A 17,803-nucleotide genomic window follows, 5' to 3' on the forward strand; every position below is an offset into this window, starting at 1 on the left:
TCCCCTACCACCCGCTTCGGGTGTCCGCCCGCACCCATCACAACAAGAATCCGGGGCTCCCCCTACGTACCCCAGTGACCATGGGCCTTAATAATCCCCTCCACGATCAGCTGACTTGTTGTCGTACCAGATTCAGGTCGGAGCATGATGGTATGTCGCCTACGTCTGGTTGGTCATTAAAAATATGATAGTATTTAATCGATAAATACATAACAAATTTGTAATTTATCCTTCTGAGTTTTGTGCTCAAAGCAATTTGAAAGTGTTTTGGCTTCAATGAAAAGTGCTGTCTCTGTTTAAGTGCATATATAGGCAACATGTTTCAAGTGAGACTAAATTTCCTTAGACCAAATGCTAAAGATGAGATACTATTCTAGATTTATGTCATAATATTGCTTTAACACTCCAGTAGCTTCGCTAGTATGCAAATAAATGTGTTAAGAAGGTTTCAGTGCCATATTGTATTGCTTATATATTATTTACGGAATATTATATAGCAACAAAACGTTTAATCTCAGCTGTGACAAGTCTGATTTCCAGTTACACACAGTATAGGCCTAATAATTCACAAATATTTTTTTTTCTCTCTCTCACTCATAAAAACTCAGATGTAAATTATATCCTGATTTGCTTTTGTTTATTAAGGCCATAGTGGTAACTATGAAAATATATTAATGTGAAAATAATGCAAATGTACATTGAAGATGTTAAATATAGGAAAAAAAATTCTGGGGACCGTAGCAGTCATGGACAGGTGTTTGAATGCCAAAAATGTAGATGAACTAGGCATAAACAGAGGCAGTTGGCAGGGGAAAACTTATAAAACATAAAGTAGAGAGTGCAATATTGAAATCAAAATCTGCCAAGGTTGAAAAGGAAAAAAAGTAAAACTTCGGAAAGAGAATGCTGCATTGAAAAAATTTCAAATGTCGAAACGGGAACCACTAATTTTCTAAAGGGTAAACTAAACGACTGTAGATGGCTTTTTTTTTTTTTTAAATCCGCCATTGAAACTACAAACAAAGTAACCGAATACTCATGATATTACTGACATAAACTCAAGTTTATTTTCGTAAAATGCAATTAAATGTTATAATGTAAAAAAAATAAAAAGCTTTTTTTTACAGAAACGATTAAAAAAATGATGAAGACTCATCCACATGTAATGAAAATATTGGCAGAGAAGTATATTGAAATTATGTTTATATCTTTTACATGTTACTCTGACCATTATCATCCCTAATATATATATATATATATATATATATATATATATATATATATATATATATATATATATATATATATATATATATATACACGTATGTATGGAGTACTTTCGTGACCTCAGTCTGAAATATCGAATACATTCTGATTTCAACATAATGATTTAGAAATCACAGAGGAATAAGATGGTTATACTTCTTATTTTTATTTGATTTTGACTACAGTATTATATATCTTAATCCGATGACACGATCGACTGTTTAGCGGTTATTCTCTACGATGCCAATAGAAGATAAATTATGCACCATTTTCCTCGGCGCATTACCCGACGGCCGGCCAGGCAGCCTGTGTTTGTTAAGCCAAAAACATTCGCTTGCCACGGCCTTATAGTTACATTTACTATGAGTATTGGGAACTTGATCAACTTCACGATCGTTAATCTTTATAATGGGATGCAGAAAAGTTGCTGATACGTATCCAGAAAGTTTATAAACCACATCAAAGAACGATACCCGAAGTCTTGAAGCCTACTTATTCTTGTTTTTCGTAACGTATCTCTAAACTGGCAAGAGAAAATGTAGTTTTGTTGACACTGCGTGAAAGAGGAATAACTTTTCTTTCAGCTGAAACACATAGCGACTTTCCAAAACCAATCTCGCGCTTGCAGTTGAGGAGAAAAGTCAAATCAACAAGCACACATAGAAGCCTGCAGGACGAAACGAAATCGGGCGGGAATGCTATTAACACTACATAACCGTCCGCATACGACTCTCGCCTCGCCAGCGCGCGATTCAAAGGATATGTCCATATAATGGAGGCGTTTCATAACGTATATTTTCGTATTCCGATGATTATGTCTAGATTTCCGTACAGTCCTTGTTGCATTTACGTTTACAGGCGTTTGCTCGAACACGTATTTTGTGGGGATCTCTTCTGAATTCGATTTTTTTTGTCTTTTATTATAAAAAATAACAATATCTGTACATACAATATATATAAAAAAATCAGTCAATAGTACTAACAACTTTTTTTTCTTTTCATATGTATATAATATTTAATATTAATTATTCTTTATAATACAATAGTATTTCTCTTCAATTTCACATTTTACCAATCCCTATCTCTATATTATATTAGACAGGTAGTCTTTTGTAAATATGCTATTTAAGTCGTTGTTGAAAGCATGACATATTAATATTTTTGTTTTTGACATTCTATTTCTTATGAATGTAACTAAATTTGGGTCATCATTCGATTTTAGTTTGATATATTTTTTTTATATTCTTCGTTATTTTTGTGATCCCTAACAGCTTGTGTTACTGAGTAAATATAACCTCATGGGTCTTATTGGTTACTTTTAATTTTAAATAGTGAAGATAAAAGTAAAATTAAATTACAAAAACATCGCAGCAGGCAAAATGGAAATACGGCGTATACTCGATAACACATCGTAAAAAAAAATTGAAATTAGGCATCACGTATTTTTTTCTATTATGAGAGAAAATATACACTATTTGACATTTTTAACAGCATTACAAGCAGAATTTTATCAAAGTTGACTTATATTTACCAAAAATTAACAAATATAATTTTATCCTACCATTCAGGCCGAAAAATATTTTTAGCGTGTACATTTTACAAATAATCTATGTATTTAAATGTTAATATTTTTTATGTAGTTACCCACGTAAGATTTAATCAGTATATATCTATTTTGTATTATCAATGATTTTATAAACCTAACACCATCGTTAAAAACATATTGAAGTAATCTTCATATATATATATATATATATATATATATATATATATATTATATATATATATATATATATATATATATATATATATATATATATATATTACATGCGAATGCATGTGTAAATTTTCAGTTTTGGGAAACTTTGGCAAAATTAATTTCCACTGAAAAAATATAGCGTCTAGTTTTCGTTATTTTTAATTTAAAATATCCGATGTACAATATACATTATTCTTTGGCTACAATATTATTTGAATTTCATTGTATTAACTACGAGTCATCCCTTTCTGATATCACGAAGAAACGGTGGCCACTCCTCTCTGCGAAATGAAATATGGCCTCGTGTGTTTGTCAAACCAAAATGATTCCACGATAACAGCCATATAAGTTCAGTTGCTGTGTATCTACCATACTTGATTACTTGCAGGATAGTTAGTCTTTATATCAGGATGCAAAAATACGGCAAATATCAATAAGTAACGATAATATACCGTTTTAAAAAGAGGAAAATGAAGTTTCCAAGCGCACTTTTTCTCATCTTTTGACGTATATCTCGAAAACGGTCGGAGATAATAACTTTTTGTTAACATTAGGCGAAAGATGAAAAGTTTCCCTTCCACCTGAACAGCAAAATAACTTTTCAAGTCCCGCGTCTTGTCCACAATCGATAAGCAAAGTTGAACAACAAACACAAGAAGAGTCGACATGGCGAAAGCGGGCGCCATGTAGCTCACTACATATCCGTCCGCACGGCGCCTCACCCGCGTGCATTCGAGTTGGATTTAGCAAATTCTCGAGCAATATATTAATACACACATGTTTATGTTTATTCCCGTACCGTGTTGTTACATTTGTGCCAAAACATTTACGCACACGTACTCTTGTAAATGCAAGTATTTACGTAGTTGCGTACTCATTTCTTTATCGAGCTCTTTTTTTTTTTTTGTTTAAACAGTTCTTTATGAGCTTCACTTTTCTACACTTCATTTTTGCTTTATCGCGTAAACATACAAAAGTCCATTATATTTACTAAATATACTCTCATTTTCAAATATTCCATACAGATAATTTTATTTAACTGAAAAAATACAGTCTGTCAGCCACGGAACAATGGAAAATCAAACAAAGGTTGAGAACATAAATGAAAATATTATTTACGCAACTTTTTTATCGAAAGATATTTTTTTCAGCCATCTTCATACAACGAGCGTAAAGACTGCAATACAATTTCTGACATCCACTATAATCCTACATCACTGGCCGTGTTAATTCTCTCGTATCTGGACGTCAATCCATTGAATGCTAAGTTCTGTCTGGTTCGACCTGACCTTTCCTATAAAATGCCTCCTGCTGTTTCCATTGTTAGGCCTATAATACTTTCCAGTTCAATGTTGTTTTCCATTACGATACGTTGTTCAGTAAACTGTATTACCAGGCTTATATTACCCTGTTTGAATCGGAATGCAAGTAGTGTACGATGCTTGTCTTTCGGACACAAATACAGTATATATACACATATTATATATATACATATATATATTATATATATATATATCTCAAAATTTGTATACGTTACATATTCAATGTATTCTTTCGTAAAAATTTGAGTCATTTTATTTTTGAAAGTTTCAAATAAGGTCACTTTTTTTCACATTCTATTTGCAATACACAAAAGCAAATGACGAGTTATCAGTTTCAAAACTCTTGAGGAAGATATTTTTGTCTAGTTATTGAAGAGCCATGCAACTGACAAAAAGACTTTTTGTAACTTTTTTTAGCATCTCTCTCTCTCTCTCTCTCTCTCTCTCTCTCTCTCTCTCTCTCTCTCTCTCTCTCTCTCTCTCTCTCTATATATATATATATATATATATATATATATATATATATGCTTATATATATCAATTTTGTTTTCCTTTATGATGCGTTGCTCAGTAAACTATATATATATATATATATATATATATATATATATATATATATATATATATATTAGACGAAAATATCTTCTTCATGTCTTGAAACATAACTTGTCATTTAGCTTTTGTGTATTGCAAATAGAATGTAGAATAAAAACCAGTGACCCTATTTGAAATTTAGAAAAATATAATGACTAAACTTTTTACGAAAGAAATACACTGAATATGTAACGGAAAAAATATTAAGGAATTTGAAAGTTATTCGTAGAATTTGATAGAAATTATTGTTACTGAGTTTATAACGGTAATTTTAAAAAACATTTAAACATCAAAATATTGTAAAAAAATAAAACATCTTGCTTTGACGAAGAACTTGCGCAGATGATCAGACTGCAATACACCATTTTTTTTTCTTTAGATCGTATTACAGTCATTATGCCACAGTTCGCTATTGTGTTTGTGTGGTTTCAAGTGATCTGTCAAGTCAATTTTTTTCAACTTTTTTTTAAAAATAACAAAAAAATAACATTTACATTATTTCAACAATTAAAATGTTGAACACACGAATGTTTTGGTAACAAATTTTTCCAGTTTCCCCCATTTAAAATTTCTGTGAACCATCTCAGATAATTTAATCTCTCCCTAAGAAAACAAAAACTTTCATTTTCAGTAAGCTAATGTCTAACATTAATTTAATTAAAACGAAAATATTACATATACAAAGCTAAATTATACTTTTTGTACAAATATCATGGATGTATACCTTGTAATAAGTAATTTTAACAATGTATGTCATATTCATTTAGAGTCATCTATTTGCAAGCAGCAGTTATTAATGTTATATATATATGTATATATACACTCATATGTATATTATAATTTAGCAGTTACATTGCTTATTTTGATCGATTCAGAAACTATTTGTTGTTAATAGTAGTTATGTATCTATAAGGTACTTTAATAGGCTATTGTCTTTTTTGAGGCAAACCATCCATTTGTACTTTATTGGTGGAACGTTCTATATATATATATATATATATATATATATATATATATATATATATATATTTATATATATATATATATATATATATATATATATATATATATATATATATATATATATATATATAGTCTGAAGGTGTGTGTGGTTTGGCACATACAAAAATTCCACATGGAAATAAACATAAATATACCTATATAAATCACAAGACTTTTTTTAAAGCTGAAGTCTTGTTTGTTTTACACAAGATTTAATGTTTTTATATACATGCTGTATACTATACACACACGCATAGATAAATAAATAAAGGCAAATGCTACGAAGGAAAGTGGCAATTGCCTTTATTTATATATTCATCACGTTCCATATTTTCGTGATTCAGTTATATATATATACATACACATATATATGTATATTATTTATACACACATTATATATATATATATATATATATATATATATATATATATATATATATATATATATATATATATATATACATATACATACTGTACAAATTCACGCACGTGAAGGGACTGAACGAATCATTTGGACTGCACCAGGCTTCCCAAATTAGGTCACCCTAAAGCGGAAAATAAATAATTCCTTTTAGAATTAATAATTAGGTAAAGCAATAATTATGTCCTGACATAATAGCTTTTTATGCCCTGACTACATGATTGACGATTTCCATCTGTATTAAAGAAAATCGTATAGTTAATGATTCTACGCCCTACATTCTAGGCGTCGAGGACGAAGGTATGTGTTTGTTGTGCTAAAACATCGTCGTCACTACATCCCTATAAATGCCTCAAATTCTAGTGTTTTCCGTGTTCCTTATTCATGAATGGTTGGTTTCCTTAAATGAATGCTAAAAAGTTGAAAATGTTCCTGGAAAAATAGAAATATGGAAGATCAAACATAATTAATATGAGTTTTGGAACACTACGGCAGCACTTTTTGGCTATATTTCTTCTCTTTTACCATCTCCTACGCATTTGAATTCCCACCAACCAATAGGCGAATGCTTAATCATCACACTCGCGCAAAGCAGTAATTTCCAAAGCATACCGTCCGCTCAGAATCGTAAGAAATATAAAATTTACAAACACAAAATGGTGAAGTCGGACGCGCGAGTTGTAACGAAAACGGGCGCCAATGTTGTGAAGCTACATATCCGTCCGCACGCGGGGATTTAGCCGCGACCGGCCCACTGCTCGGCATCAGTTCTGAGCTCGCTCTCATACGCTCCACACGTTCTTCTCGCGTTCTCGCACTCCATTCACGTAAACCGTTACGATGGCTGACGCTGAAGCTGCACCCGCCGCTGCCCCTGCCGCCACCCCCAAGAAGGCCGCAAAGGCAAAGAAACCCGCTGCCAAGCCTGCACATCCTACCTATGCCGTCATGATTGCTGCCGCCCTGAGAGCTCTGAAGGACCGCAAAGGATCATCCCGCCAGGCCCTGTTGAAGTACATCCTTGCCAACTACAAGGTGGGAGACGAGAAGAAGGCCGGTGTCCGCCTTAGGCTCGCTCTGAAGAAGGGAGTTGCATCTGGTGTGTTGAAGCAGGTGAAAGGTGCCGGAGCTTCTGGTTCATTCAAGATCGCCGAAGAAACCAAACCCAAGAAGGCCGCTAAGAAGCCCAAGGCCGTAAAGAAGCCTGCTGCCAAGAAGGCCGCAAAGAAACCCGCAGCTAAGAAGGCTGCCAAGAAGCCCAAAGCCGCCAAGAAACCAGCTGCCAAGAAGGCCGCTAAGAAGCCTGCTGTAAAGAAAGCCGCTAAGAAACCTGCCGCCAAGAAGCCTGCAGCTAAGAAGGCCGCCAAGAAGCCCGCAGCTAAGAAGGCCGCCAAGAAGCCCGCAAAGAAGTAAAGACCTCAGACCAACATTGTGTCGACCGTTGACGAACTTCGCTAATGGATCTCGAGAAGAGAAAAGACTGCTGACAGAACCAGATGATTATCGCCAGTTACCTGAATCCCTTTGCTTCTCAAAGAAGCCCACTGAATATTTCTTATTTTGTATCAAGATGTTCACGTACAAATTTATAATATATTGTAAATATATATATATATATTTATATACCATATTTTCTTGGCCCCAAATTATCATTTATTTGATCAAAGAATGAATAGGTACTTGAAACAGTGTCTAATAATGCTTTAGTAACAAGTAGTTAAAAGTACATATTTCAGAAAATGAGACATTTAACAAAGTGAAAAGTTACCAAAGGGTTAAAGTGACTACATCCAAAACTAGAATGAAATTAACTTTTCAATGTTTAAAAAGTTCCAGAAAGTAAAAAAGTTGGTTCAGAGTAACTAAATATAACATTTACAAAGCTATGAAAAAATGAAATGCACTTCTAGAGGCTTAAAGATAGAAGTAACACATTGAATGTAACATTTTCGAAGGTATAAAAGTACTTATCGTTATCGAGAAAGTGAAACATTAAATAAACATTGACTAAGTTCTGAAAGTAACAGAATGCTAACATTGAAAATACTATGCAAAGGAATACTAGTAAATGCCAACTTTGAAAATACTATACAAAGTAAAGGTTTACTTTAGCCTACATTAGTAGTGCTAAGGCAGAATAATCTGGAATACAAGTACATTGAAGGTAGCACTGACATGTGAAACATTTGAGATAGGTATTAAGTAACATATTCTACCCGAAATTCACGCCAGCAAGAAACGTGAAACTACAAGCAGAAATTCATAACCTAGTAAATCAACTTGGTGGCCCTTGTATGGTGCTAAAAATGTCAGGGACTGCAATCAAGATTATTTTGAGAGAAATAGAAATGGGTTAGAAGCAGTGAAGACAACTGAACGCTGCTATAGGGCTTTTAAGTTTATCCTAAAGTTCCACAAAAAAAAAAAAACCGTCGTAATTTTAGTTCCCGTACGAAGGTAAACAGCTACTGCTTTAAAGAGCTTTTTGGGATAATTGAACTCTAGTTGAGAAAAACAAAAGTTTAGGGATAAGTACATTAAGCATCATATTGCCCTACTCGGCATGTTTAAAGGAAGAGACAGGAATTGCCGGGCGGTACTGTTAATGAGTGTACGTCACCTTGTGACCAACCAAGTTGCATACTGTTCTCATAGCTACTGTTCGTTGCCATTCAATGCATACGGAAATTCACTTCGCCACGTTCTTTCCCAGTAATATTTTGAGAGAAGAGGGTGTTTTCAGGTTCCTTGTGAATGAAACCCCGTACACATATATATCTACGTATACCTTCCCTAAAACACTTTATCTATAAACCTTAGTTAATGTAAATAACCATGATTAACCATTCACAAACAATACAGCCCAAGAATAACACCTTGATTAACCATTCACAAATAATACAGCACCCCAAGAATAACACCTTATCACAACTCTAACATGAATAACGCCCTTTGCACGCACAAATGATAATATGACAACCAACCTGTAGAATATGATAAAGGAATATCTTGCGTACTTACAATGTTGACCACACTTCAAGGGGTAACAACCCACGTAAACAGACCGGTGAATCTGACAGTGTAAGGTTCCTACTTACGAAGTTAACTATAGAAAAGGATACCAAACCCAAAAGTGGAGGAGGCGAAACTAAAAGAAGAAAAAAAAATACTCTTGTCACTAGAGGTCTTGCAAAGACACTTAGCATGACAAAAAGCTTAGGAATTACAATTATTACAAATTATTATTATAAATACATTTACAAACAACACTAAATAACATTACACACACACACACATATATATATATATGTGTGTGTGTGTGTGTGCGCAGGAGGTCGTGTGAACCGCTCGTCTTTGCGTAGACGAGTAAAGTCTGAGCATATTTTACGCCAGTTCTCGGCCTGTCTACGGCCTTGATTAACTTTGCGAATTTAATGACAAATTTACAGGGAATATTTTGTAAACCCTTTTCTCTCCCTTCACGCACATAATGTATATATATATATATATATATATATATATATATATATATATATATATATATATATATACTCATAATTTGACATGTAAATTATATATGAAACTTCACCACAAAAGTCATGAATGTGGGTGTAAATCCTGAACGATTTCATCTCTATATCCGAGACATTTTCCGTCCTGTGAAATTGTCCTAGCTATGGAGACAAAATCAGTCAGGATTTATACTCAGTGTTTCAATTTCCTTGTGGTAAAGTATGTGCGGTCATGTCCAAATATTCGAACAAAATTTTTCTCTCTCTCTTTCTATATATACAGTATATAAAGCGCCAATATATTTGAGCTATAATACACACATGTCTACCTGCACACACACACACACACACACACATATATATATATATATATATATATATATATATATATATATATATATATATAGAGAGAGAGAGAGAGAGAGAGAGAGAGAGAGAGAGAGAGAGAGAGGAGAGAGAGATGTACCGAAATGGCGAATCAATTAGATCAATAGCAAAAGAAATGGGAATCTTCAAAACTACCATTACAGTATGATGTACTTCAGTAAGAGAGAAGCGAAAGTCCCGCTCATTTTGATTTGTACCATTTCTGTCGTCATGGAGCAAAGAAAACGACGAAATGGCTCAGTGTAAGTGAAAGAGAGACTTGATACTTGCTATGATTATACATGTATAACCTCAGTTCAAGTATTTTGTTCCTATGCCCTTAAAATTTAGGTAAAAAATCCCTACGTTTTGGGATATGACCATACTGTTGGCAACACTGTTAGGTGTTCGTGTTTTTGTTTATTCACAATGTTTACACGTTCTCAATACTGCAGGAAGCTAAATTTTAAATATTTCGTTTCGCATCAACTCTTCGATACTTATCCTGTTTATTCTATTGCATATATAATCAAAGAATTACAAGGAAATAAAAAAAGTTCTGTCAAAGACGAGAAAGTTATTTCAAAATGTAACCCCGTATTTCAGTAATATTCCAGACTGGGTACGTATAATCTATTTGTATTCACATCACATAAAAGTCGAATCGTGACTCTTATGAGACGAGTAAATCAGGGATTCCCAAAACTTGACTTCCGTTTAAAAACATGGAAGTAATGAAAATAACAAACGTAAGTTGCCGCCAATGTAATGAAGCTACATGGTATCCATCCCGCTCTTGCGAACTCACCCGCCGGTTGCCAGCTGCACGACGTCAGTTGCGATCTCACTAGTGGGCTGTACCCGTCGCTCGTGCTCACCTTTTGATATAATACCGTTAGTTTTACCTCCCCTAGACGATCAACTTTTTGGACGCAATATTTTGCGCGCCGTAATTCCGTCACCAATATTGCTTCCCTCACACGGCTCCACTTTTGTTATCCGTCTAAAGATGCTGTCAAGTGAGGACTTGGCAAGTATCGCAGTGGCCATCGTATATTGTGATGAAGAACCGAGGAAAAAGCGCCGCTGGGTGAAAGACTGCGATAGGAAAAGGCCTCACGATTCGCACGTCGATCTCCTGAACGAGTTCAAATTCAGTGGGTCACGGGATATCGGACAGTTCATACGAATGGACAGCGAATCATTCGGGGAACTGCTTGAGATGGTGAGACCAGTCATTGCGAAGAAAAACACAGTCATGAGAGACGCCATTCCAGCCAGTCAGCGATTGTCAGTCACTTTGCGCTACTTGGCGACGGGGAGCTCGTTTGGAGATCTGAAGTCCAGCAGTGCCATTTCTCCACAGTCGATTGGTCAAATTGTGATGGAGACGTGTAAAGCTCTGATTCACTGCCTTAAAGGATATATTCAGGTATGAAAATAGCTTAGTTTTTATGCATAGTTCATGTCTCCTTAAACACTTAATGCAAGTCATACGAGAATCTATTGTAAATTTACTGGTACCGAGATATTTATTGCTTAGAATATTTTTTTTAATATTTACATTATTTCAACAACTGAAATGTTGAACACACGAATGTATTTTGTTACAATTAAATCCGATGTTTTATTAAGGCAAAAATTTACCTAGAAACCCATTTTACAACATTTAAATTTGAAATATAGTGTCCTTAGGCAAAATAAATCGGCTATAACAACTTGAAAATATATCCTATCGATGTTTTAGAGTATAATATACATAAGCCAATTTGTAAAGATTAGCACTTCACCGTAACTCATTTTTCTGTTTAAAAACTGATTACTATAAGCCTGCATGTACGTTACAAGACGTTGCTCAGTAGGGAAATGACTTAATCTATAAAATCAATCTGTACATAGAATGTTTATGATATCACAGATATGCGCATTCATTTGATACACGAATTGCTCGTATATGCTATATTTGTTTACCAGCTACACATTTAATCATAAACAGTGGCCACATGATGACGTGTGTATAAATGTGCAGGAAAGAATTCAACCATTTTATATCATGGTATCTTCAATTTTACAGTATATCCAAGTCGGCTATATTCATGTTTCTGATAAGGACCAGCGCTCAACTGGAGTAGTCGTTATATTTATGAATTTGGTAATTAAACGTTTATTTATATGGTAAAGTTATATTTTTATTTGAGGCATTTCTAATTTGCATAGGTCTCGCGACCCAGTTCACTGTAAATGTAAGTCTAGTATTAAGTGCGCGATTATTTTAAGGTGGGTTTCACTCCTTTTCCCGCCAATTCAAGACAGTTTAAAAGATCAATTAAAGACATCTTTATAATTGCAATACTGAAAATAATACGATATAGAGGTCTGCCTAGGCCAGAAGTGAAAAGTCTTCTTGTCAGGTGAAGAAGGAATGTCATCGACCTTTCCACACTTGAATTCAAACCCCTCCCCCCCTACCCTTCAAACCTAGACAGCATTGCTTGGGATGACTGCCTCAAGAAGCAGTTGGGTTTCTTATGTTGTTAGCAAGCTCTTTTATGTATTGAATTTGTTAAAGTTTGTATTGTGATACTATTTCAAATATTTGGTTTGCTGTAAGATATATGATTTAATGGCATGCTTATCAGGTCTAGGCTAATATACATATACATATATATATATATATATATATATATATATATATATATATATATATATATATATATATATATATATATATATATATATATACATGCTTTACGCTACAGGTTACCAGATTTTTTTACAACTAGGAAAAAAAAGCATTATACAAGCAACTGAATTTCACACAGAAATGATGAACAGGTCGCTTAAACATGATTGATAAAAATATAGCAATGACGTTTTATAAAATTAATTATACAAAATTCTTAAGTGACAACTGTTTAATGGTAACACATTAAGTAGAACGATAAAATTCTAAATTACCTTTTCTCTGTTATGGCTAATTCTAGTTGTTTCAGGATATATCAGCAAGGGCGATAGGGTAACCCACCAATTCCTGCTTTCTTTTCAGATCACAGATTCCTTTTATCTTTACAGTTAATGTTTCATTTCCACGAGCCTTATCAATATTTGTTAATTCATTCTTAAGCAATAATTTTTCCTTTACGGCCCTTATTTACAATGTTCACTGTTTAGGTTTCATAATTTACCTACCTCTAAGTATATATATATATATATGTATATATATACATATACACATAAATGTATATATGTATGTATATTAAATATATATTAACTTTATCACATACACAATTGTTCTGTGCATTAGTAGAATTACTAAAAGGACCTCATTCAAACTGGATGGTACGGATACTTGATAATGTGGACTGTTTGTCCAAGAAAACTTGTAACTTTTTGAATAAAAACTCCATTGGATACCATCCAGTTTGAATGAGGTCCTTTTAGTAATATATATATATATATATATATATATATATATTTATCATTGCATATTTCCAGTTACCAAAGACCGAAGAAGAATGGAAAGGAGTTGCAAGGGGATTTGAGGAACGCTGGAATTTCCCCAACTGCGTCGGGGCTATCGATGGCCACCACGTCGAGACCAAGAAACCAACTCTCTCCGGATCTTCGTATCACAACGACAAGTACCGCTTCTTCAGCATCGTCTTATTGGCCCTCGTCAACTCGAAGTACGAATTCTTGATGGCAGACGCTGGAATTAAGGGTAGAGTGTCTGATGAAGATGTCTTTGATGAAAATGCATTCGGGAAGCTGGTTGAAGAGAGGTCGTTGCGTCTACCAGAACCCCAGTGCTCAACTTACACCGACAGAAAGCTTCCGTTCGTATTCGTCGCTGGCGAACCGTTTACAATGACTGAAAACGTTCTGAAGGCTTATGCTCGATCAGAATTAGATGCGAAGAAGAAGAGAATTTTTAATCGCCGGCTCAGTCGAGCGAGGGGCGTTGTTGAAAAGGCTTTTGGTATTTTAACTCATAGCTTTGGAGTGTTTCAAGGACCTATCAATTTAGCCCCAGAGAAAGCTCAGGTAGTTATTCTAGCATGTTGTTATCTTCATAATTTTCTGGCTATGACAAAACGTAGCTCTTACATGGATGAAAGCTTTTTGAATGAAGAAAACTTGGATTCCGGTAAAATTGCCGGCGTACACCCGATAAGCTTCCAAAAGTCTAATGCAAGCAGAAATCCAACAGATATTGCAGGAGAGGCTAGGGACAGCTATTGTGATTACTTCAACAACGAAGGTAAAGTGCCCTGGCAAGATGAATGCAGTTCATAGGCCTAGCGGTTAACTGCTTAGTTATAAGGAACGATGATTTTGTACAGAACCTTATTGTAACCAGAGAAACGATTTTTTTTATTTTCAGTTAATATCTTTGATATGATGTTGAACCAGACTTCTTTAACTGTTAATTTGGTGAGTTCCTTTCTGGAATTTATACGTAAGTAGGTTTTCATGTGCATTCCAGCACGATAATTCTTGGTCATTCACAGGACCAACAGTATTTTTAGACTCATTCCAGAGAACACACGATCGTTGTGAAATGTCATTCTCATCATCAGTAACTCGAGTGGTGACAGCGCATGAGCAACAGGTAGAGAGCGAGTGTTGCCATAAAGCTGGCATTCTCTTTAAAAACAAGTAACGTAACGAAGGGTGAAGGACTGGATAAGGACAGGGGTGTCAAAAATGACTTGGGTTACAAAAACTCATGATAACTAATTGGAAATTTTATTTTAAGGCAATCTCTTTACCTGTACTCTAATCCTATCTGCTGAAGCCAAAATCTGCAATAGAAAAGAAAAAAAAAATTAAAAAGGGCATTTTCGTATGTCTCCACAAAAACCGCTACTGCTTGAAAACTATCAGAGATAAAAAGCTAAACGAAGTCTCATTTAATAGCTAAAGAGTGCGTCAAGAATCTCTCAAGAAAACATTTTGTACTTTAGAAAGTTTAAGTTATTATTTTTGGGTTTGAATTTGTAATTAAAATCTGTTACGCAAATAATGTAATTTTAAATAAAGAAAGAAACATTTTCAAAGATTGGTTCTGATCACGCTATAGAACTTTTAAAGAAAAAAAAAAAAATGTGGAAATCGGATAAAAACTAACGGAGTAATGATTTAAAGGACAATAACTTACTTTTGAGAAAATGGCATATAAAGTTGACACACCCCACGGCGACTATATGCTCCTGCAGAGTAGCTCTGGTCTGTCTACAACTTCCTTCTAGCTCTTTTTCTTTATCGGTGCATCCATCCTCTGGTCTTGAGTCTGTAGACACTTGAGCAAATATTCAGTAAAATGGAGGCCAAGCAATTTATTCAAATTACTTTCTTCGCGCCCAATGTTGTGGTTAGAAACTGCTTGGGACGCCGCAAAATCAACATACCTCCTTTTTACATTTTTGTGTTTGGGACACGTACTCCAAACTCTCCTATGTAAATGCTCATTTGGATTCTGAGTTTTCCCGCGCAGGCATCTCGTCAGTAGGGCAGAACCATAAGGGCCTTGTCCATCATTCATGTCTCTAATAGCTTTGAAGGTCTTCGTATCACCATCAGAGATGAACCTAACGTATCGAAGCCTATACCTTGTGACCTTGACCATAACCTTTTAGCAGTAACTGGTTCCATACTCCCAGAAGTACCTTTATAATTTATGTCACACTGGGGGGGATGCATGGCGTACCAACGATTGTACTTATCCTGTGTCCACTGCTTCATCTTCACAAGATTTTGCTTCTTGGTACAAGGTTCACACAAAGAACACAGCGTTATATAATCTATAACACGGCCGACATGCCCCTCGATAACAGCACCGAAAAAATACTTGGAAGTATGGCCCCTTTTATGCCACGAGCCATCATACGATACATCTATATTCACTACGCCATCCTCTCCCACACATTCTGGATAATTAGTTCTATAATAATCATCAGTTGCCTTCCTGCTTTTTTCTAGTGCTTCTTGCGCCTTTACCTTTGCCACTTCCTTCACACGATCTGCATAACGTTTATATACTTTGCTACTCACAACCCTCAAACATATATAACTGCAAACTCTTCTAAATAATGAATAACCAAAAATAAATTGCATCATAATATATACAAGAACTGTTGTCATAACATGAATACCTTTAGCTTTCACAGATGGGTAGGTTTCAGCATTATTATCAAAAACAATAAATTTACACTTTGTACAAAACATTCTTACTCGAGTGTCCAAGTGTCTTTTCACAATAACTGACTTGACACGTCTTTCAAAGCACTCGGGGCAGGCTACATTACCAGCAATGTCTACTAAATTACTTCTTATGAATATCGTTTCAATATTCGTCACTTCTTCTACTGTTTTCTCAATACCGGTCTCTCTACGCATAGCTCTGGTGGGGATCCGTGTTAGAGCACTGGTAGAGGGCACGGGATCAGCTGATATTGGTGGTAAATTGGCGGACGCTCTTCTCTCTTCTGCTCTCCTTCCCTTCATTTCTCTCGCTTTTTTCAGCAGAATCGGCCAGCTTCTTCATGTAGCCTTTCTTCCTAGGCATTGCTGAAAGATTTGCAGTGTAGAGAACACGATAATATATATACAATCGCCCGATAAACGGCGATTGCTGCAGACGACGAGCGAGAAACGTCAAGAACAGACGCACCTGACGACCGAACGTTACGAAAGCATTCAAGGCAGTGGCTGTTGAGACTTGTTCTGCTAAGCGCCGCGCAGTGTTGCCAACTCGATTTGACAGTAAAGCGCTAAAAGTGGATGGCAAAGGCACTATAAAAAGGCGCTAGACTTTCTAATTAATGCACTAAAAAAAGCGCCAAATAAAAAATAAACAGTAATTAATAAAGCTTATGTTGTACTTACGTGTACTGATCATCATTAAAGGTTATATACGTGGTTCTGCTAAATTTAGAAGTCTTCTAACATTCCAATAAAGTCCTCATCCGCATCTACATTTTCATAAGCTTCGAGGCTTCCAATTTTCTTGACAACATCACTTGGAAGCTCACATTGATAGCAACATTGCCAGCGCCTCTTAAATCCATATTTAATGGCAAGAATACTATTTAATGTAGAAAACCTCTTTCCTTAAAGAGCGCTAAAAAAGGCGCCAGCGTCAAACGAAAATTTTTGGGCGCCGAAATAATTGAAAGCGCGCCGAATCTAACGCGAAAAGCGCTAAATTGGCAACACTGTAAGCGCTGCTTTCACCTCCAACAGTCCACGGTGGACGAGTTGCTAAGCATTATTTTTATCTATAATATATGTATAAGTATATAATTCCTTGTATATTAAAATTATACGCTATATAACCTAATAATAGGGAATTAAAAGCGTGATGTCAAAATAATGACTTATTTTAGCAAAATATTGTAAAAAAAATAGTTAGAATCAATATATCGCCATGAAACTTCGGGAATGCTTGCCAAGACTACGAAGTATTCGATGGTTGATTCACTAAAAATCGACTTTTGTCAAAATTTTTTCGTCATTTTTGACACCCCTGCGCAATCCTCATTTAAACCTCTTGGATGAA

At 34.8% G+C, this 17,803-nt stretch overlaps 2 protein-coding genes across 2 annotated transcripts; both read left to right on the forward strand.

The window, feature by feature from the left end:
• Positions 1 to 7,110: 7,110 nt before the first annotated feature.
• LOC136843944 (histone H1-delta-like) lies at positions 7,111 to 7,985 on the forward strand. The gene has a single exon (XM_067112930.1). The coding sequence runs from the start codon at positions 7,205 to 7,207 to the stop codon at positions 7,775 to 7,777; it is 573 nt and encodes a 190-aa protein (XP_066969031.1). The 5' UTR covers positions 7,111 to 7,204; the 3' UTR covers positions 7,778 to 7,985.
• A 2,893-nt stretch (positions 7,986 to 10,878) lies between these two features.
• Positions 10,879 to 15,336, forward strand: LOC136843945 (uncharacterized). The gene is made up of 2 exons (XM_067112931.1): positions 10,879 to 11,674; positions 13,738 to 15,336. The coding sequence occupies exons 1-2, from the start codon at positions 11,021 to 11,023 to the stop codon at positions 14,536 to 14,538; spliced, it is 1,455 nt and encodes a 484-aa protein (XP_066969032.1). The 5' UTR covers positions 10,879 to 11,020; the 3' UTR covers positions 14,539 to 15,336.
• The last annotated feature ends 2,467 nt before the right edge of the window (positions 15,337 to 17,803 follow it).

This window comes from Macrobrachium rosenbergii, chromosome 12 (assembly GCF_040412425.1).
Source record: "Macrobrachium rosenbergii isolate ZJJX-2024 chromosome 12, ASM4041242v1, whole genome shotgun sequence".
NCBI classification, from domain to species: Eukaryota; Metazoa; Arthropoda; class Malacostraca; order Decapoda; family Palaemonidae; genus Macrobrachium; species Macrobrachium rosenbergii.

Coding starts and splice junctions, on each gene's coding strand:
- LOC136843945 (XM_067112931.1), top strand. CDS start 11,021: ATGGTATCCATCCCGCTCTTGCGAACTCACCCGCCGGTTGCCAGCTGC. Junction 11,675..13,737: donor GCCTTAAAGGATATATTCAG/GTATGAAAATAG, acceptor GCATATTTCCAG/TTACCAAAGACCGAAGAAGA.
- LOC136843944 (XM_067112930.1), top strand. CDS start 7,205: ATGGCTGACGCTGAAGCTGCACCCGCCGCTGCCCCTGCCGCCACCCCC.